The 21,109-nt window shown below is 49.7% G+C and overlaps 2 protein-coding genes across 2 annotated transcripts; one reads left to right on the top strand and one right to left on the bottom strand.

Annotated features, from left to right (window-relative positions):
* The first annotated feature begins 650 nt into the window (after window positions 1-650).
* On the top strand, window positions 651-2,376 carry TIMM13 (translocase of inner mitochondrial membrane 13). The gene is made up of 3 exons (XM_039696735.1): window positions 651-854; window positions 1,006-1,074; window positions 1,150-2,376. Exons 1-3 carry the CDS (start codon window positions 729-731, stop codon window positions 1,246-1,248), a joined length of 294 nt encoding a protein of 97 aa, XP_039552669.1. The 5' UTR covers window positions 651-728; the 3' UTR covers window positions 1,249-2,376.
* TMPRSS9 (transmembrane serine protease 9) lies at window positions 1,423-19,399 on the bottom strand. The gene is made up of 18 exons (XM_039696736.1): window positions 18,423-19,399; window positions 16,526-16,653; window positions 16,051-16,118; window positions 15,444-15,619; window positions 14,265-14,306; window positions 13,093-13,264; window positions 12,602-12,876; window positions 12,289-12,425; window positions 10,780-11,095; window positions 9,817-9,988; window positions 8,136-8,407; window positions 7,312-7,448; window positions 6,458-6,815; window positions 6,252-6,368; window positions 5,439-5,610; window positions 4,861-5,126; window positions 4,192-4,328; window positions 1,423-3,719 (listed from the first exon to the last, which is right to left on the bottom strand). Exons 1-18 carry the CDS (start codon window positions 18,544-18,546, stop codon window positions 3,558-3,560), a joined length of 3,231 nt encoding a protein of 1,076 aa, XP_039552670.1. The 5' UTR covers window positions 18,547-19,399; the 3' UTR covers window positions 1,423-3,557.
* Window positions 19,400-21,109: the final 1,710 nt, after the last annotated feature.

Raw genomic sequence — 21,109 nt, forward strand, 5'->3', positions numbered from 1 at the left:
TTGAAATACTCGGAGTATTGCAAACTGAGTGTGGGCTCGGCCTACTGGAGATGAGCACAGTTTTGGCTTCAGCTCTGCTGTGGTACTCAATGCCCTCCTCTCATGCCATCTCCTACCTGCACATCACATCTCACCCATGAAAAAAGAGCTCCGTAGCGTGGTCCTCTCCCATTTGCTTCCACTTCGTCCCACAGTATTTTTACTTAATGGAGGGAAGTGTAATGAAGCTGACTTTAAGGGCATGGGCCTCTCACCCGAGTCACGTAAGGCAGAGGAAAGCCTCGAAGAACAGAAGGATGAATTGCAGAGAGAACCCAAAGGGGAGTTTCTCTCTGCGGGGATCTCAGAGCTGGTGTTTCACCGCGGGGTGCAGCTGTGCAGCGTTTGTGTCTCTGGTGATGCCGGTTGAAAGCCCCTTCCCGTTGCCCTCACTTCGTGGGCTGCGCTGAACCCTTGTACTCGAACCCTGCTGTCTGACCCGGGCCGTGCTCGGCCCCGGGGAGTCCCTTAGGAGCTCGCTCGGGCCGCCCCCTCAGCGGCCGACGGTGACAGCAGCGCACGGGGACCGGGGCCGCGAGTGGCGGAGCGGCCCCGCTGAGGCGGGCGGAGCGCGCCGTCCCGCCCGGCGCGGAGGCGGAGGAGGCGCGGGGCCCGCCGGGAACCGCAGTCCGGGCGCCGCCATTTCTCCCTCCGGCAGCGCAGGGGCCTCGGCCGCGGTGACTCTGGGCATGGAGAGCGGCTTCGGCTCCGACTTCGGCTCCGGAGGAGGCGGCGGGGGGAAGCTGGACCCGGGGCTCATCATGGAGCAGGTGAAGGTGCAGATCGCCGTGGCCAACGCACAGGAGCTCTTGCAGGTCAGGAGGCGCGGCGGGGCCGGGCGGGGGCTTGCTCGGTGCCGGTGCGGGTCGCGGGACACGGCCAGGCCGCTCGGCTCCCCTGCAGCAGGGGCGGCGGCTGCAGCCGGAGCCGCCGGGCCGCGCTGCCACTCACGGGCTCTCTCCGCAGCGGATGACGGACAAGTGCTTTCGGAAGTGCATTGGGAAGCCCGGCGGCGCCCTGGACAACTCCGAGCAGGTGAGGACGGGCGGGAGAACGGGGCACCCGCGGCCCCTTAGCTCGGGGCTGCCGCTGAGGCTCTGTGTCCCGCAGAAGTGCATCGCCATGTGCATGGACCGGTACATGGACTCCTGGAACACAGTTTCGCGAGCCTACAATTCTCGGCTGCAGCGGGAGAGAGCCAACATGTGACGCCTGCCGGCCTCCGGGCCGAGAGGGACCATGTGGGGAAGGGACAGCGGCCAGTCCAGGTGGTCAGGGGTGAATCCTGCTGCCTTCCCAGCCCCTGCCATGGCAGAGCAATAAAACCTCGCTGAACCTTTTGCATCCATTGGCTTTTATTAGCACCAGCACCAGGAGAGAGTGATTTTTTTTTTCCCATGAGCTGCTTGCTTTACTTCTTGTCCTTCCCAAGTGTCCAGATTGGCCTAAGGCATTATATCAATTTCTAAATCCCTGCTGAAAGGGCTGTGACAGGCAAGGAGCCTTCTGTGGAAAACAGGGGCCAAGCCAAGTCAGCAACACAATACCCTTGCTTGGGGTTCCAGCATGGACCCATCCATAAGGTCGTTACTCAGTCCCTTTTCTTTAGAGGAAAAACTGCCAGAAGATTGTCCACATGCCACTTCGGCTGTTTCGTCTCTTATATCTGTATAGTGCTTTGTGGGGCTGTCTTTGGGCTCCCTAGGCTTTGACTCGGCTCAAGCACAGTGTTGGGGAGCAGGACAGCCTCGCAAATAGTTGTATGAGCACAGCTAGGGAAGCAGGGTTGGGAAGTACTTAGATTCTTTTCTTTGTGGAATAAAGTGTGTTGTGTGGCTGTAATATTCTGTAGTTTCTGGTTTGGCTCTGGCACAGGTGTTCCATCTTTGAGCCTATATCCTAAGCATAATTTTTTTGAGGGAGGAGCATGTCTGCAAAAGGGAATGTTGGTCTGCTTTGGGGCACAACTCTGTTTTTGTGCTTCCACACTGCTCCTAAAAAGGTGGGTTCATGCTGTGTGGTCAGCAGTGGATACAACAGTTGCAAGAGGAGAGTGTTGGAGATCAGCAGTGCCCATGTTGTTTTTTTTTTTTAATCCTGTCTTTTGAAGCACTTCTGTATTTTATGAAAGATTGTATGGTTTGCTGGACACAGAGAGAGACTGGAAGAGTGACATCTCCACACCTCCTAGGACATTCACTGGGATGTGGTGGAACCTAAAGTGTTCTCACAGCAGGTAAACTATGAGGAGATACTTGGGAATTTGGACTTACTGAAACTGGAGTTTCTTTTCTAGACTGTAAGAATGACTACTTGAAAATAAAGTGCTTTCAGACATGTTTGCTTAGGGGGCTTTTTACTTTTCTTTATGGTTGTATGCATTCTGTGGTACTGGCTGTGCAGGAGTCCCATTTCATTCATGGGAGTATCCCACAGGTGTTCTAGTCATGAATCTGGACCCATCTGGAGCTGAGCCGTGCCTGCAAGCCAGGTCTCCCACCTAGATGGTGCTCTGTCTCAGAAAGTTGTCGATCTTGCTGCCAGCTGGGTTGGGATGGAGGAAACCTCTCGTTATGCCCAGATGCAGAACTTAAAGCACCAAAAATGAGGAGGGGGTTTGGGGTACAAGCAGCTGTTCAGTTTTGGTAGCTGAATCAATGGAGGCATGCGTAAGTCTGCTCTGCCCAAGACTCAGCACATGAGCTCTGCTGCAGTTCTTTGCTTGTGAACAAAGTTGTCTATGTGTCTTATCCTGGCTGGTAGGACTATCTTAGCACTTAAAATTTTTCCCACCTAGCTTAGCCAGACAGTGGTGTGTGGCCATGCCTTAATCTTTCCCAGTTGAATCACCAGTTACCTAATGCTAAAGGAGGGTGGGGGGGTGAAAAGCCCCTCCTTATACTCTGGTACAGGTCAGGGCCTGTGCAGTCTGAACTCCTAGGTGTTCTAGTCCTGCATTCTCTTAGGATCAATTGGTGAGCCGGGAGGTCATCACTGAGCTCTGTAGTACCACACACTAATTGGAAACAGCATCACACCCTTCCTAAAAGCCACTGCACAGCACAATGGCTCCATCAAGTCAGTGAGGTCTGAAGCTTCTGCAAGGGCATAACTTTGGGCTGGGACAAAGGTCACAAGTCTGTTGGCTTGGCCATGGGATGACAGCTCATAGGCAGGGCTCAGCCAAACTCCATGAATCTTTGGCAGATCTTTCCGGCACCCATCCAACTAGGAAGGTCATGTCTTAATGTGCAGTATATTTGGCCAGGTCTTAAGATGGGACAGGCTTCATTTATTTATAGAAAAGGTTTAGAATTTGTACCTTTCTATGCAAAGCAGTTATCAAATGCCTTGATAACAACCAGCAGGTCACACAACACTGGCATTTGCTCAATACCTGCAAGGCTGTCTTCACCCCTTTGCAGCATCAGAAAAATGTACAGTAGCTGAGAGGTTAGTGCATCCTCTGGCAGTTATTCCTCTCATTCATTGCCTTCCCTGAGTGGTGAAATGCAGTTTCAGAGCTTGAGGTTCTGTACAATCCAGCCTTGGACAGCTGTGACTTTGGTGTAGACACCAGGGAAGTATGGCCTGGCACAGCCATAGCCCCAGCTTGTGATTCCTGCTAGAAACCACTTCCCTGAAGGTTCCTTACATGCCAAAGGGCCACCTGCATCACCCTGCAGAGAGAGGAAAAAGATCCAGTATCAAGCCATGAGCAGTACAGTTCCCCCAGCCATGAAATATTCTTTCTCTCTGGGGCATGAGCATTTGCTGTCCTGGTCCCCACTTCCCCAGGAGCCCCATTCCAAGCTGGAGGACTGCTCAGTGATGTACCTGCATGAACAAGCTGGGGTTCTGGAACATAGAAGAGTGTGTTTAGGGGTACAGTAGGGTCATGGAACAAGCTCCACGTGGTCTTTTGCTTAGCATTACCTCTCTGTGTATTTCCCTGACCTGTCACAAGTTGGTGGGGCAAGCAGCATGAGGAGTATGCAGGATGGATGTGGATAAAAGCAGCAGCCAGTTGATGAATGGACAGACATCTGAGCTGGGGGGGGCAGGGCAGGGCCCTCCTGAGAGAATATAGTCTAGGGACTTGGCATGAGATTGCTCTGTCCCAGTCACAGCATTTACTGCTCTTGCACTCACTGAGCAGCTGTCGACGGTGCCCTGTGGGAAACCAGCACACAGCATCCTGCTGCTGATCTGGACAGGGTAGAACTTTTTGCAGGCCTGGTCTCCGATCATGTTCACTGCTGCTTTTTGCAGATGCTTTGACATGAGGCCTGAGGAGAGACAAGGATTGCTGTTAGCTGGGTGAAGAGCACATGAGAAACAGCAGCATGTGAAATGGGGTCTCTGCAGCCTCACTTGTTTGCCAGAGGGAGAGGCCTGCTCTGGAAAGGTGAGTCACCTGGTTCAGCAGAGCAAACTCCAGAAGGTCCCTTGGGTGTATCGTTTGTCAGGCAGCTTGGCTGACCAGACACAAATGGTATTGGGGTGGTCCTTGTACAGCAGGAGCACAGCTGGAGCAGCTGCTGTGGGGGTGGAGAGCACAATGGCTGGCATGTAGAAAGCTTGGGAAAGCTTCAAGAGGGAAGAGGTGTGATAAAATGGAGGAGTAGTGTGCATGGTAGCTGGGAGGAGATGATGGTGACACCTGGCCTTGCCCAGCTTGGTATCCTCTGCAGCCTATGGCCTAGGATGGGAGTGCTTGGGGTAGTGGTGTGGGAACTTAGATGTTTGGGCTTGCAGTGTAGGTGGCCAAGCACTGAACTTGGCCATCATGGTTATGGAAGGGCCCTCTTTAGCCAGTACCTCCTTCCTTTGTGGAGCCCCAGCCTGTGATGAAGCATCTGGCCCCTTCATGGAAGATGTGAGAATTGTCTGGGAGGCATATAGGTCTGATGGTGCTGGTGAACCTGACAGGTGTGCTCAGTTCCAGTAGTGCCACATCATAGTCTAGGCTGTAGACGTTGTAAAAAGGGTGTTTGTAGATACGAAATATTTTCTCCATTTTGCCATCGATGCCACTCAGGAAAGGTGTTCCTAGATAGGCCACCCACATTTTGGGGTCACTGTAACTGCAGAAAGACAGCAAACCTGGCTGTTAGGAGCATAGCCTCACAAGGAGGGCCATCCCTCCATTTGTGGGGCTGGCCACACCTTGGGAGGTCAGGACCCCTGTCTCCAGAACCAGTGGGTGTATTTGAGCTTTGTTCCACCCATTCCTTTTCACACTTACCTCTAGGGACATTTCTCTGATAGGGGGTGTGTGCTTCCTGTGGGGTACAGCATGCCAGCCAGGTGCTGGACCACGAGGGAGGGGAAGAGCAGGTTGGCTGATGGGACTGAGGCAAGAGTCAGCTGACTTAACTAGCTTATGTCAGACTTACATGTCAAAGCAGTGAGCTGCAGACAGCAGCCACCGGTCAGCAATAAGGACAGCCCCACACTTGTGCTCCTTCCGCCGAAGCCAGAGACTGACTTGCCAGGGCCATTCTCCTCGAGCCGCACTGCTGCCACCCACGATCTTGCTAAAGGCCAGAGCCGTTGTTGAGCCACAGTCTGGAACACAGGAGGAAGCACCATGGTTTTAAATAACCATAAATGAAAGGAATGACTTCCTGCCTTCTATAACTTTTGCTGTGGGACAGCCTTCTGGGGGAGCACCTACAGGACAGTAGGATGTGATGAATTCAGTTCAGCCAGCTGAGGCAAGTCTTGACAGACAGGGTATATTTTGTAGACTTGTTATCACAGATCACACCTTCCATGGATGTGGTAAGTGAGGAGCAAGTGTTTGGATGGGCTGGTTCAGCTATCAAACAGCAAGGAATGTGCAGCCCGAAGTGCAGTCCCAGGGATGCCAAGACACTTTCTGGGCTGCCATGTTGTGCCGGCCTGTCTTGTCATCTTGTGCTACCAGACTGACTGGCCAAAAGGCCTGTGTGCTGGGAAATGGGTTCTAATGTCTGTAGCAGAATTGAAGAGGCTGCACTTTCTGTCAGTAAATTTGGACCCAGCTCATCCAGCTTTATCTTGTTTTAGGCTCTGGCAGAGCAAGCACAATCTGCACCACAGTGGGCTAGGCCCCCAGTGTATGGGCCCAAGACAGCAGGTGTGAATATGGTGAGTACCGCAGTGGAGAAGTCCAGGTCATGTAGAGCACAGCTAGCAGCAGCCACGGGCTACAGAGGAGAACTCACCACAGTTGTGCTCATCAAAGCCGTTGCTGCAGTCCACAACACCATCACATTCAGGATTTTCTTTTCCAATACACACCTTGCTGGAACACTTGAAAGTGAGGCTGGTACAAGGCACCACTGGAAGGCAATAACCCAGGACCTGCTCAGTACCCTCTATGCTGGAGGCCTCCTGCCAACATGTCAATGCCATCAGTTATCAGTTTTACCTGGGGTTTGGGTAGGCTTGGCAGTCTCAGTCGTTCTCAGAGCTGTGGAGGTTTCACTCATGGTTGTACTTATATTTGTCCCCAGGGTGGTTCTGCTGGCTGGACCTGCAGCCATTGTGCTGGGCTGGATAAAAATGGCTGTGGTAGAAGTTCTAGGGATGGCTGAACTGGAAGGGATGCTTGTGCCACCACTGGACAACTGGGAGATGGTGTCCAGGATCCAGTCTGTGAGTTTGGTAATTCTGGAGTACACACCAGGTCTCATAGCCTGGGCACAACCAAATCCCCAGCTTACGATGCCAGCAAGGTAAAACACTCCTGGGGTCACCTCACAGGCCAAGGGCCCACCTGAATCTCCCTGCAAAAGAAGCAAGGCAATGGATGCTCAGTCCAATCAGGTCTGCCCCTCAGATACACCAGAAGAACTTAACTACCCCCAATTCTTCTTTCTCCAGCCTTGTGGGCCTGTCTGCTGTCATGCAGTGTGTATGCAGGGCATGAGTATGGAGAAGTTGAAGTTAGGGTCAGTGGCTCAACCTGGCTTCTGTCAGCACGTTTCCACAGCTGCCACCGACTGCCACTGACTCACTGCCACAGGAGGAGACCTGTGTCATCCAGGATTTGTCTGGCCAGAGTGGTGGGATGTTGGTTTAAGTCATTCTCAACTTGGTGGAGCTTTATTTACTTTTCTGGATTTCCAAAGTAGTGGGCGGGGGTTTTTTGTGCTCAAGTACATGTGAATTACACAGATGGATCACAGCAGCTCAGTAAATATTTCACAAGGATCTGCTGAAGGCAAAGTTAGCTCAGCTTTCTAGAACAATCTACAGAGCAGAGAAATCCCATACACTTACCTGGCATGAGTCTACCATCCCCTCCATGAAGCCAGCACAGATCATTCGATCAGTGAGGGAGAAGTTGTAGAGGAAGTTGCAGGTGTTCTGTTCTATGATGCCCACAGATGCTTTCTGCAGGATCTCGGGCTTGGTATCTGCATGAAAACCACACAATTGGTGAGTGCAGCAGAGGGAAGGAGCTAGCTTTTAGACTGACTCAACACATATTTTGGGAAAATATGCTGCAATCCCACATGGGAATTGAGTCCTATATAACCTGTTTTCTCTGCAGCCCTGAAGCTTGTGGCTCACCCCAGGGTGCATTTTTATGTCTGTGCTAAGGATTCTACACAGTTTAGTCCCATGCTCCTCAGTTTGTGGGCTTGTCAGCTGGACTTCTTTGGTAGCACATGGTAGCCACTCTCAGGCCTTCTCCCTATATCTTTGCTTATGCTCATTGTTTGGAACACCTCTGGGACTGAGAGTGGCTGCTGTGGCTGACATACCATCCTGCCAGAGCTGCAGCAGGCTCTGAGGCAAGCGCCTGACACTTGCTTAGCATGGTAGAGCTACTGAGGGCAGTCCAGCAGTTTCTCCTGGTTCCCACCAAGCTGCTCCCTCCATTTTCTTCTTTGCTGGTGACTCCTAGATAACTGCGGCTTAAGGTAGTGCTCCATGTGCCTTTATTTTTGCTTATTCTTGTGTTTGTCAGTTCCTGACTATCCCTGTTACTGAGCCCTGTCCTATACATTCCCAAGAATGTGGGTCACAGTGGCATGGGCTTTGCTGCTCAGGGTATCACTGCTCCAAGACAAAACAGCAGGTAATGCATTACTGCTTACCATTCCCTTCCTGGAGGTCACCCCATCCAGAAATGAGGCACTTCTTGCCAACAGGAAACTTCTCCATGGCAAGTGGGAGGCACACAGGCTGTATGTATTTGTTGAAGACAAGAGGTCTTGCCAGTTCAAGTACAGCCACATCAAAGTCCAGAATCATGGGGTTGAAGAGGGGATGTGGGATCACTCTTGTTACATTGACTTTCACTGCATTCTCATCTGTTCCATTTATTGATGTTGTTCCCACATGGGCTTCAATCTCTTCTGGCATTGTCCTGCAAATACATAAACCTAAATGTGCATACTCACACACTTACTCCTGGCATGAATTCTGACATTAAAATTACAGACAGCTTCACATGATCAGCATGCAGCAGAGAAGCCCTGCTAAGTCAGGTCCAAAGAACTGTTTCCAGCAGTGGTACCTGTTGGGTATTATCTGAAGAGCAAATAAACATGTAATAATAATCCTCTCTTCACCTCCAGAAATTTGTGATTTCAGGAGTGTTCTGGCACACAGGTGGTGCCCCTGTATGCAGTAGGTTTTGCTTGATTTTTTGGTTTTATTTGGATTTTTCTAAAGTTGTGGGGTTTTTTTTAACCCCAGGTGAATTTTTAATATTCAGCTTAATGACATTTATTAGAAGAACTTTTGCTTCCTTTTGATTGTTTTCTACCTACTCTTGGTGATTATTTGGTATCTTAAAAAGACAGTCAAAACACATTCCCTAAACACTTTGTACCCTTCATTATTGTACAGTCCCATCAAACACTGCCTTCCCATTAGTTGTTTTTTCCCCCAGGTCTAGTCTGATCTAGTCTGTTGTGCTTCTTATGATGCTGCTCCACACCCTGCTCATCCCTGAGCCTTGTGAACACATTCACACAGTGTTACTCTTGCCCTCCCTGTGATGTTGGAGCAGTTGGTGTGCTGTGCATTACCAGCAACATCCCGCTCATCTCCCTTGTTTTTTACTGCATTCCTGTGCTCATTAACTGCCCCTGCCACAGGATCACTACTGTCAGGGCAATATCCACATGTTTCTGACCTCTTGTTTTGAACTGCAACAGCTGATGGAGACTCATCCTCATTCACAAATGGACAGCACTGCTGGTTTTGCTGTGTACCTCATTTCACACCTGCCTACCTTGCATTTCACTTGCTCCTTTATTGCCCAGCTGTTTAATGCATGAGATTGCCTTAAAATCCTCCAGAGTTAGTAACCTGCCTTTTCTGCTTTCAGGAATTTATTGTTGAAAAGCATTATCTTCTTGCTACTCACTTCTTTAGGCTACTTATAAACCTACACTTGGGTTCTTGCAATTTAACAGAACTATGCAGGACTGAACTCACCATTTTCCCTTTACCAGCTGACCATGTGTCTCTATTTCACATTTTTTAAGGTTAAGTTTATTAAAGAAACTCTCTTGTGGCACTTTCTTCCTCTCCTCTTAGATATGTTGTCCTTTCTCCCTGATTAGGCTGCTTTAACCTTCCTCTGCCTTATTCCACCCTCCCCACAAATTCCTTTTTCCTATGAGTGTCTAGTTATAGCAAAAATTGATGTCCAACATGTGTTCTTGATTTCCATTTCTTGACTCCACTGCCACACTGTGGATTTGGCTGCACAGCTCTGTGCTGGTGGGCAGGTGAGCTGGAGCAGGGACAGGGGTGGGCTCTTACTCATTGAAGCAGTGAGCTGCTGACAGCAGCCAGCGGTCCCCAATGATGGTGGCCCCACAGAAATGTCTGGAGTCTTCCTTCAGGCTGACTTGCCAAGGGATCTCTCCTCTGGAAGCATCCGTTCCTCCCACAATCTTGCTGGGTTTAGAGAACCCAGGTCGCCCTCCACACTCTGAACAAAAATCAAAGTATGACTTGTGAGTATTCCTAGCAGAAGACAAGCAAGGAAAGACTTTGCTCTTTCTAACCTTAGCAGGGACAGGTTAGGCCTGAGGTATGAGATATCTACCTAAGCCCTGCTGGCTGATAGTGGCAGTGCCTGATGGTGGCCATGTACAGCTGGACTTTCACACAAACTGCTGTTCTGCATCTTGCTCTCGGCAAGTCGTGAATCCTGGGCCTTTCTTGAAGGCAGAGTAATCAGTAGCTCCATGCCTCTTAGCCTTGCCATTCCAGATAAAAGCTTATTCTAGATTTAGAAAAATACCCTTCATTTGCATTTCCTTGCAAAGCTGCTGGGAGCACTCCTTGGAGTGGACGGGTCATCCTGCAGACACTTGCCCTCCTTCCCTTCAGGGAGCATTGCTGCTGTGAAGGGGCAGCCATCAGTTTTGAACTGCTGGGAGCTCCTTAGGTGGCAAGCAAAAGTAAGTGATCAACAGGTTAAATACTGTCAGATGCTGCTGTGCCTTAGTGACCTGTTCTGGGCCTGCCAGAGCAGACCAGTTACACAGCAAGATTACAGTCACGAAAGCAAAGGAGTGCAAGGAACTGCAGAGGTAGTGAGTGACTTTGCCAGGTTGCTCTGGACTGAGCTAGGGCAGCCATATAATGTCATTTGTACCTTAGCACTTCAGCAAAGTTGTGTGGCTCATGTTACAAAAGGTCAGCTTAGGTTAGCGGAGGAATGCACCTGATGTTTGGACATGTTCCTGCCAGTCTGCCTGCTGTGGATGCTCATACCTTGTGGTCCTGCTGCAGTCACTGGCCTGCTGGCAGCTGGGGCTAGTAAGGTGGTCGGGGTTGCTCTGGTGGTGGTGTTGACCTCTTCAGCACTGACCAGGTTACTGTTAGTCCTGAAGTGCACTGGAGGAACAGTATGGGCTATGGAGGTAGGGAAGGCAGAAATAGCATCCAAGATCCAGTCTCTGAGTTTGGTAACACGTGTGTAAACCCCAGGCCGCCTGGCTTCAGCACATCCAATACCCCAACTCACAATTCCCGCCAGAAAAAACCTGCCAGATGGTTCTTGGCAAACCAGAGGCCCACCAGAATCACCCTGCAAGAGAAAGCAGATGGTGAGCTCTCCCTGGGGATGCACTGAGATTGCCCTGGCCACCCTCAGTATCCCTCTACCAGCTGGGGTCTCTCTGTCCCTATGTATCCTAGCTCACTTCATATTTGCACCAGCCTAGTGATGAGTGGAGCATCTGTGTGCTGGCCTTTGGGTGTTCCTCTGTGTGGACATGCTGCTATTACACAGAAGCCTTGTGCCCTTTATATTCCAGAAGAACAAAGGACACAATCTGTAAAATCTAGGATTAAGCATTTCTACTGCTTTAATAATTTGTAAAACCTCATAAAGGTTAATCCTAGCAGCCCATACACAACTAGTTGATGGGTGTTCATTGCCTGATACACAACCCAGGGAGACCACATTAATGTTTGCATCAGGTTTTCTTGATGTCAGAAGTGGTTCAGTTCTTGGTTACTGTGGGGCCCTGTGAGTATTATTGATGGACATATGGTGTCTGTGAAGCTGGTAATGCCTTCTGGGGATGAGATTGCTCTAGATCAGTAATTAATAACCAGATGGGTCATGTTCATCACCCAACCTTGAATCTTCAATTCTTGGCCCCTTCTCTGGTGTTTGTGCTGTATTTGGTGCAGAAATACAAAGCACTACCACCAAAAAAGTGCATATTTGTTTAGCTGGTTTCTGTTGAACATTCCTGCCAAACCACAGAGACAGACCTGGAAATCACAGTCCTCCTCCCGCATCACAGTTCTCTTCTCTCCATACTATCAAAGGCAGGCCTATCTCCAGATGACCACTTGCAGTTCCAAGATGAATAAAGGCTAACTAAAAAACACTCTGTTGTTCACCAAAAACTGTTGTGTATGTTTTAATTTCCGCTGCTGCCCTTTGCCCATCTGGATTTTTATCTGAAGACCTTTGTGGAATATTGGTAGGGCCAGCCCTGATGACAGCTCAGGAAGATGAGAAAAGTAATTACTTAGCTGAAAGAGCACCCTAAACAACAGTGCCCTGCTCTAAGCAGTAGAGAACATATCCTCATTTGTGTCTTCTGCAGTCACTGATCTGTGCTTGGGTCCAAGGCAGGGCCTCAAATCCCAGTAGGAAACAGTGACTATAGTGTTAGTTCTGCTTCTGGAAGTGTCACTTGGTGCATACTGGGAGGGAAAAGCCTTATGCAGGCAGGTGTGACATCTTCTCTGGGCAAAGCTTACCTGGCAGGAGTCAACCTTCCCCTCCAGGTAGCCAGCACACATCATCCTGTCTGTGAGGACATGGCTGTAGAGACTGGAACATAGGTTCTGATCTAGGAGCTCCACTGTTGCCTTCTGCAGGAACTCAGGTTTTACCACTGAATGAGAAAGACACAATTGTGAGCTCAGTGCAGGAAGGCCTGCACAGGATCAGCAGCTCAGGGTACAGCCCACCTCAGCTGGCCAGAGCAAGGTCCAAGTTCCCTTCCCCAACGCCTTCTGCTCCACTCACACCCCACCATGTCTTCTCTGCTGCCTGCCATGCTTTGCTTACAGAAATCCTCCTTGAGGTAGCCCCAGCCAGAAATAAGGCACTTCTTGCTGGTTGGGAAGTGATGGCCAGCATCTGGCAGGCACACGGGCTGGATGTACTTAGTGAAGGTCACAGGTCTCTTCAGCTCCAGCACGGCCACATCATAGTCAGCTGTGTCAGCGTTGTAAGAGGGGTGTGGGATGATCTGTAAAATGTCCATTTTCACTGCACTGCCATCAGAGCCTCTGAGGGAGGTGGTCCCTGTATAAGCTGCCCACATGGCTGGGTCCTGAAACCTAGAGGAGAGACAGTGGGAGCCATGTGAACTTGCAGCCACAACACTGTCCTGCAAACCCAAGCTGCCTACTGCCCATCCTGCCATCCACTCCAGGAATGATGGAAACTCCTCATTCTCCTCGTGGTGGGGCAGAGAGGTGCAGTGGGAGCTTGAGCAGATACAGCAGCTTTTGGAACGGGGATGGAGGGTGGAAAGTGGCGTGACTGAAACTTACTCAGTAAAGCAGTGAGCAGCAGACACCAGCCACTTCTCTGTGAGGATTGCAGCACCGCAGAAGTGCTCATTGTTCTCTCGAAGGCTGACTTGCCATGGGAACTCCCCTCTGGATGCCTCTGAGCCTCCGACTATCCTGCTGGCAGTCTGCATGGCAGGGCGACTCCCACAGTCTGAAAGGGAGGAGAAAGTCAGTGCATCAGGATCCTCCTACTGCACCCCAGCAACACGCTCTTGGGGGCAAGTGAAAAGCTGCTTCAGCTTTGTGTGTGCTGTTGGCATATGCTCAAGCATCATGGTGGTGCTTGGGATATCACAGAGCAGCCTTTAAAGCCTTTAACCTGCAGGCTTGGGAAGAGCACTGCAAAGCACAGGACCATCACAGCATCCTCCCTGAAACTCTTCTGGAGCAAGAAACTGTAGAGCAGCATCCTGACTAGTCTGATGAGCTTAGCTATTGCCTTTGTGATAAGCTTCCAGCAGCCCATGGGCATGTGGCTCCTGTCCACTGTGCCAGCCTACCAGCAAGGTGGACTTTATCCCAACCCATCAGAGTTGATGGGACCAAGGTGTTTCCAGGGCACAGTGTCCCTCATCCCGATGCAGCCATTTACTATTGGCTTGAAAAGTCATGTCATATCCTTTGCTGCCTTCAGTGCCAGAGAGCCACTGGTGTCCCACCTGTTAAGGTCTATCAACAGTAGGTTGTGGCTGGCCTCTGTGTCCAGGAGACCTGCTGTGGGAGATTCAGCACAGAATTCAGCTTCCATCAGAAGCATCAGCACAGCCTGATGTTGGCTGTCACATTCAGGGCTTTCTTTTCACATACTGGATGTTGGAGCAAGTGACTGCCTGTGTCCCAAGGGCAGCTCCCTGGGGACAGCAAGGCTTGAGTCACTCATGTCTTCTGCAGTCCACCCAGCAACTCTCCCCTGGCTTGCCCAGGGGCAGCCACCACTGTATCCTTGTCCTTCTGCTCCCTGGCTGCCCCAGAGTCCCTGCAGGATGGTGCTGGGAGCAGAGCTGCAGCTTCTTTTGAGCTTGCAGGCCCCTGGGCCACCAGACTATGAACAAGATGGGGCCCAAGCCTGTATCTGTATCCAGGCTGCTGATGAGGAAGAGGAGGAGGAGGCTGCAGAGTGCAGGTGATTCTTCCTGCTGCCTGGCTCTTACCTGATTTCAGTCCAGGTCTGTGGGAAGAAACCTTGTTGGGACCTGGGACAAAGAGGAAGGAATCAGGATCAGCAAGGGCAGGGCAGCCCAACCTCGGGTCCTGGAGATGTGTTCCTGGGCTGGGGCTGCCATGGTCTTTGCTGCCTTTTCCTTTCCTGCCTGGTGATCTCTTTGCCCACCCGTGGCCACTGTGAGGCGGGGCCCAGGTCCCTGCTGGGGACCCCTGCTCTGCCATGGGGCAGGGGAGGCACAGCCCCCTCTCCCCTGCAGGCTTTGGGGTGACTCCACGTGCAGAGAGAATTCCCAAAAGCTGTGGCAGTGAGCTGCCTCTCAGGAGCAGACTGGGGCTGAAGCTATGCAAGGCAGTTTGCCTAAAGCCAAGGGGACTCTGAGCACCTTCCATGTGGGCAGCACAAGGCTCCCAAAGATCCAGGGATCCTGCCCGTTCCGGCAGAGGGTGCAGAGGGACTTGCAGAGGAGCCCACACCTTCATGTCTCCCAAGCTCATGGGTTATTTTTAATTGACTGGACCTGGAGCTCTACAGTCACATGCAACTGCACAGTCACAGAAGGAAAGGAGGATTTCTTGTCAGGTGGTTTCAGAGAGTAATTCAAGTATGAGAAATAGCAACCTGAGCTGTAGTTATTGCTACAACTCTGAGATTTGCCTAAGGGCTGCTGTGCACAGGTAGGTACAGACAACCCAGCCATTAACCTTCTGGAGCTTCATTCCCCATCCCTCAGACTGTTTTCAGACTGATTTCAGGTGCTGCAAGAAAAGCCAAAGTAGTTGCAATTTCTGCTTTAGGTTCTGTCATTGCTGTGGGCCTCTCAACCTGCTCTTGCAGAGCAGCTGGACAGCATTAGTGTTGGAGGGGTATCTGGGATCCCCACAAATGTCTCTTAAGCTGACAAGATCTAGGCTGGTTTCTGCTGCTGTCTGGTGAAGCTGGAGCAGCTGGGAGCCAGGCAGATAATTTTATCAGTTTGCTGGGTGCCTGCCAGCACCCCAATTTCTAACACTGCTGCTGGGCACAAAGCCTTGACTGGACATCCAGAGCTCAAACCCTGCAGCCGTTTGGCTGGCTAATGGTGGCTTAGCTCTGTGCCCTCGGGTGCCAGCAGCCCCAGCACAGGGCACCCTGCTCTGCCTGCCCAGCAGTGGCACGAGGGCCATACCTGTGAGGGAAGCTGAGGAGATGGTCCCGTAGGCAGCCAGGGAGAAACCCTGCTTGTGCAGGGCAGCTGCCAGCCCATGCCTGAAAGCTTCCTCCTCCAAGGTAGAGCTCAGGGGTTGGGAATCCTGGGGGGTGAAGAGGAGGCGGAAATGGACGATCACACTGGAGTTTCCATTCCTATTGGGAGACAGAGAATTAAGGGGGACCTTGGCTTCATGATCAGTACAAGGGTCAGGTTCCTATGCTAGCTGTCTACAGGGAACTCAAAGGAAACAAATCTTATTCTTAATATTTTGATTCTTAATAATTTAAAGTTTCTCTGGAGGTGTGCTCTGGGTTGAAGTGGTCATTTGATTTTTTTTTCCCTTTGGCCCAAAGCTGTGGTTGAAAAAAGTTGTTTTCCTCTGCCTTTCTGAGTGCATTTTGAAATGAAAAAATCTAGAACATTGTTGCAATCCCAGATGAAAATCCAGCCTTGACCAAAAACCAGTTTGTCTTTGTACGAGCTTTGAACAAGAGCACAGGTATGAGTTCACCTTCTTGGTGAGGCTTGTCAGAATTCTCTGAAACATGAGCTGAAGGGTCTGCAAAGATAGCTGCCCACTCACCTGTAGCCCAGGATGGTGCAACCAGTGCAACTCCAGTTCAGCTGGGAGTCCTGGAGACTGGACAGAAACTGCAAAGCAAAGAGCGATGGTTACACACTTACTGGACCCCAAGGAGGTGGGAATAGATGATGCCTGGATTTTTCTGGAATGTGGAGCTGTAGATGCATAGTCTCTTGTCTCTGGGTAAGCACCCATGTCTAGCTCGTATGTAAACTTTTGCCTACCCTGGCTTTTAGGGCATGAGGTAGTACATCTTCTTTTTTATGCAAGGAATAGGCCTGAACACACATTTCCCACTCCATGAATGTCTCTCAGGGCCCTGACAAGGCCTCTCAAAGTGCATTCAGCCCCACAGTGTACCCTGCTGATGTTTAAGAAGTCCTAGTTTTCTTCCTGCCCTTGGCATGGAGATTCTGCTGGTGCTACTACTGCAATATTTCACAAGTGTTTTTCCAGAAGGCCCAGATCAACTCACCAGCCTCTCAAGAGCAGGTGTCAGCACCCTGTAGTAGTCTGAGTTCTCCGTCTGTAAGCTGCTATTGAACGTGATTCCTTGCAGCTCCACTGTGTGCTCAAAGCTGGTCTCTCCTGAGGAATGGCAGGCTGCCAGAAAGGGAAGGTGTCTGTCAGCTTTCCTCACAGCTTTGCAACATGGATACCATAAAGTCCTTCAACCCCCCTGTTTTTAGCAGCTTGACTGTCCCTGAGCATCCCAGCTGCCTTGGGGGTGCCCCATAACCAGACTGGGGTACCCTGCACATGTGCAGTAATAGCATTTCGTACTGAACTTGTTGGAACTTGAAAACAGTGGATTTTTGTCAAGCCTGAGACAGAAATTCATGAACAGATGGATGCAGTCTGGCAACCTGAGATTGGCCCTATCCTTGCAGGAACAGCCTCAGGAAGGTTCTTCTGGGTACTGAAGCCACCTCAGAAACTGTGACTGTACAGGTGGCACGTGTGAGTCATGTCATGCTGGGTCCTCCCTGGGGTGCTGGCCTGAGGTGGCCATGGGGCAGAGGAAGCAACAGGAGAGATGTGGAAGAGGGAGGGAGATGGTGGCCATGCTCTGGCGTGGGACAGTAAAACAGGCAGTGCTCAGTGGCTGCAAGTGGTCGTGATAGGAAATGGCAGAGGCAGCAAGGTACGGTGACAAGAAATTTCAAAGACACAGAGAGAGATTACAGGACAGAATCATAGAATCATGGAATTGTTTAGTTGGAAAGGACCTCTGAGATCATTGAGTCCAATCATTTCACCAGCACTGCCAAGGCCACCATTAACTCATGTGCCCTAATGCCACATGTTTCTTAAATCGCTTAAATTGCAGGGATGGGGATTCCACCCCTGCTCTGGGCAACCTGTGCCGGGTCTGGACAGCCCATTTAGTGAACAAATTTTCCCAGTATCCAATCTTAAACTCCCCTGGGCCTCCTTGAGCCCTTTTCCTCTTTCCTGTCCTTGTTCCCTGGGAGCAGAGCCCAAACCCCACCTGGCTGCCCCCTCCTGTCAGGGAGTTGTGCAGGGCCAAAGGTTCCTCCTGAGCCTCCTTTTCTCCAGACTGAGCCGCCAAAGCTCCCTCAGTTGCTTCTGGTGCTTCAGCCCCTTCCCCAATTCTGTTCTCTTCTCTGGACATGCTCCAGCCCCTCAATGTCTTTCTTGTCATGAGATATTCTAAAACTGAACCCTGGATTTGAGGCAGGGCCTCACCAGTGCCCAGCACAGAGGGACAGTCACTGCCCTGATCCTGATGGCCACACTATTGCTTCAGCAGATCAATATCCCACCCAGCTTGGGTCATCTGTGAACTGACGGAGGGTGCCTTCAATCCCCACTGATAAAGATATTTAACAAAGATATTTAAAGATATTTAAAGTGGCCCTGAGGAACACCACTGGTCACCAGTCTCCAGCTGGATGTGACTCCATTCACTACCACTCTCTGGGCCTGGTCATCCTGTTAGTTTTTATCCATTAAAGAGTACCCCCATCCAAGCCATAAGCAGCCAGTTTCTCCAAGAAAATGTTGATGGGAAATGGTGTCAAAGGCTTTACTGAGGTTGAGGTAGACCAGATTCAGACCCTTTCCCTCATCCACTAGGCAGATCATCTTGTCATAGAAGGACATCAGATTGGTCAAGCAGAAAAGGAATAGAGCATATGTATCATGAGACACTGAAGATAAAGTGCTCCAAAGTCACATATTGAGAACATGAGCTGACTACAGCCCTTGTAGTTTTTCTGCATTGTGCAGAAAGGTGTCTGCATTTTGTCCTCAGTAGGAGGATTTTGAGGATTTTTGCTATAAGCAGTGCAGACCACTTCTCTTTTGGAGCTGATAAACTGAAAGGATGTAGCTGGCTGCACACTCACCCAGCAAGATCCCCAGGCAGAGGGCTGTTGCGCTGCCTGCCACGGCGGCAGCAGCGGTTACCTTCCAGCAGCAGGCCCCCAGTCTCCTCCTCTGGCTGCCTTGCCCGGGCTTTATCTGGTCCATGCTTTCTGAGCAGCTCTACAGATGGGCTCTGTGATTAAAAAGAAGAAGAGAAAAATGACAAGACTGGGATGAAATCTGTCATGCCAGCTGTGGTTACCCAAGGAGCATCATTGTCTGCTCCTGCTGGACCATCCCGACCTGGCTATGGAAGACTTGGCATTAGGCTATTTATATCCCCAAGGTGCATGTTATATGGATTAAAATTAATAAACCTCACCCTGTAGTCGTTCATGAGGCAGATTGCAGTGTGAGGTTTCATATAGCCCAATGCTATTCCACATTTTTTGCAGGAATTCTGGAGGAATTCTAAAATCACAGTGGGTGATTTTATTTCCCCCCACTTTACAGCATTTAGTTGAGAGCTCCCAATGCCTAGTAATGCCAGAGCAATTAATATGTCCTTGGCTTACAGCTTTGCTGCTACCCTGATGAGCAGATTCTCCTTCCCTGTGGCCAGCATTAGCACTGGTGCTTCCAGTATTTTGCCCCATGGTCCTGTACCAGAAGCAAAACCCCTTCATGTCACCTTTTCTGCCTTCACATTTTCCTTTGTTTGACTGGTTTCAGTATGTCAATGTTTTTCATGCACTGAAGATATGTTGCTCCAAGTGTGAATTCAAAATGCCAAAAATAGAAAGAATATCTCTCTTGGGTTTTTTTTTTCCTTTGTACCTTTGCCAGTACAAGCCAGACTATATTAGGCCTTTATTTGGACATCATCAATCAATGGGTATTAGGAATGAAACTAGCCTGTAATATACATAGTTATTACATCATTCAGGCAGGTTAGTATCTGCAACAAGCCTGATGAGACAAGGAGGGACACTGATTTTCTGTGGTCCTAAAATGTATTAAATTACTGTATTAATATATCTCCCTTACAGGCATGAAGACACACAATGCTGCTGCTCAAACTAGGAGGTTGAAGTTGTCTCAGACAATTTGTGTGGTCAGAGTGGAAATCCACAGAAGTCCACTCCTCTTGGCCAAAGGTCCAGAGCTCCCCAGCTGCAGAGTGAGTTTTTTGAGGACTCAGCCTCTAACTGTTGGGAAACTCAGATTTACAGGAGACACCAGAAAAGCCTTGGCAAGGCACAATCGCCTCTCAAACTTACTCTGTCTTGATATCCACAGCGTCAAGAGTACAAACCCCACACAGCTCTTCCCTCCTCAGTCCCTAAGTCTGCCCTGCTGAGGGACATCTCACGGACACTTCCTATCCTCGCCGTGCTGTGAGAGGCAGCGATTCTGTAAATCGGACTGACTTCAGAGAAGCTGCAGAGGAACAGCCTTTTCTCATGTAAATGCATCCAGCAATGAAAGGAAGAGGGGAGGAAAGGGACACAGGGAGAAGCAGCTCCCTGTTTCTGAAGAGCTTTTCAGTGTTTTCCAAGAGGCGTCAGCAGCTCTTTAAACAGAAGCTTCTAGATAAGAGATTTTAGAAGGTCACTTCTTTGTGAGGCAGCAGAGAGAAAAGGGAGAGGAAGGGAGAGGCTGTCCAAGGTGCCTCTTATTTTCTAGCAGACATCCAAATATTCTTTTTCAGCTGTAACTGAGCCTGGCACAGATGGGCACTGTGGCCCCCGGGTTCTTGCTAACAATATCTCTGTTTGACAATTCAGCTCTGGCTAAGGGGAGACAAGTAGGGAACGTTTTTTCCAGTGGTCCTTGTGGCCTGGATACATACAGATGAGGAATCCCTCCTTCCCTCTTTTGGTAGGTTTTGGAGTCACTGTCCCTCTTACAGTGTGCTGAATGTGGGCACTCAGAAATCTAGTTCAGGTGTGCTGACCAGTGCAACAGTGGACTTCAATGGACCTCAAAGGTAGGACAAATGCATCTGAGGAAAAAAATAAAGATTGCAGACAAAGCTGGTTCTGGCTTATTTTTTTTTTCTTTTTTTTTTTTTTGACAATACAGTCTTAGCTGCATGTAAAAGTCATACTACAAAAAAAAAAAAAAAGGTACTTGGAACCCTAAAAAATGTTTGTATTTGTGATTGCAGAGGCATTTTAACTGAAAAATGGACTATTAAGAGAAACTTCCTACTTCCCAAAACAATCAAAACTTGTCTTTGCTCTCCCTTTTAGCATAAGGAAAGTTTATTTTCTTTTGGTGTCAGTAGTGTGAGTTAAAAAATAATTAAAAGGATGTGTAAATGGAAAGCCCATTTTGCAATAGCAAAATAGAGAATACAATTTTTTTTTTTTTCTGAAAGATAACAAGGATCATCTATAAATGCATAGTGGAGATCTGTGCCAAGAAGCTATACACAGTGAAAAATATTGTGACATAAAATCAGAGAAGTGAAAAGTAGATTTTGTTAGTGGGGCAGAAATTGGGAGAGTATTAACAGTCATGAGTTTCCAATAGGAATACTGCGAAGTAAAAGCACATTTATGGCTTTTTTGTCAGCTTATAAATTGTGAGTGGTTATAAAGGTATGGGGAACTCTGACCTAGGAGACTCCCCACAGCAGTGGGGTGTCTTTTCACTGTTACATTTTAGCAGAGAAGGCATGTCTGATGTGCAGCACAGAGTCAGCAAGAGCTGTCCTGCAGAC

This window comes from Passer montanus, unplaced genomic scaffold, assembly GCF_014805655.1.
Source record: "Passer montanus isolate IOZ18808 unplaced genomic scaffold, ASM1480565v1 scaffold114, whole genome shotgun sequence".
Classification (NCBI taxonomy): domain Eukaryota; kingdom Metazoa; phylum Chordata; class Aves; order Passeriformes; family Passeridae; genus Passer; species Passer montanus.

Coding starts and splice junctions, on each gene's coding strand:
- TMPRSS9 (XM_039696736.1), bottom strand. CDS start 18,546: ATGGACCAGATAAAGCCCGGGCAAGGCAGCCAGAGGAGGAGACTGGGG. Junction 16,654..18,422: donor CTGCCTGGGGATCTTGCTGG/GTGAGTGTGCAG, acceptor CCTTTCTGGCAG/CCTGCCATTCCTCAGGAGAG. Junction 11,096..12,288: donor GGAAGGTTGACTCCTGCCAG/GTAAGCTTTGCC, acceptor TTTCTCTTGCAG/GGTGATTCTGGTGGGCCTCT.
- TIMM13 (XM_039696735.1), top strand. CDS start 729: ATGGAGAGCGGCTTCGGCTCCGACTTCGGCTCCGGAGGAGGCGGCGGG. Junction 855..1,005: donor ACGCACAGGAGCTCTTGCAG/GTCAGGAGGCGC, acceptor CTCTCTCCGCAG/CGGATGACGGACAAGTGCTT. Junction 1,075..1,149: donor CCCTGGACAACTCCGAGCAG/GTGAGGACGGGC, acceptor TGTGTCCCGCAG/AAGTGCATCGCCATGTGCAT.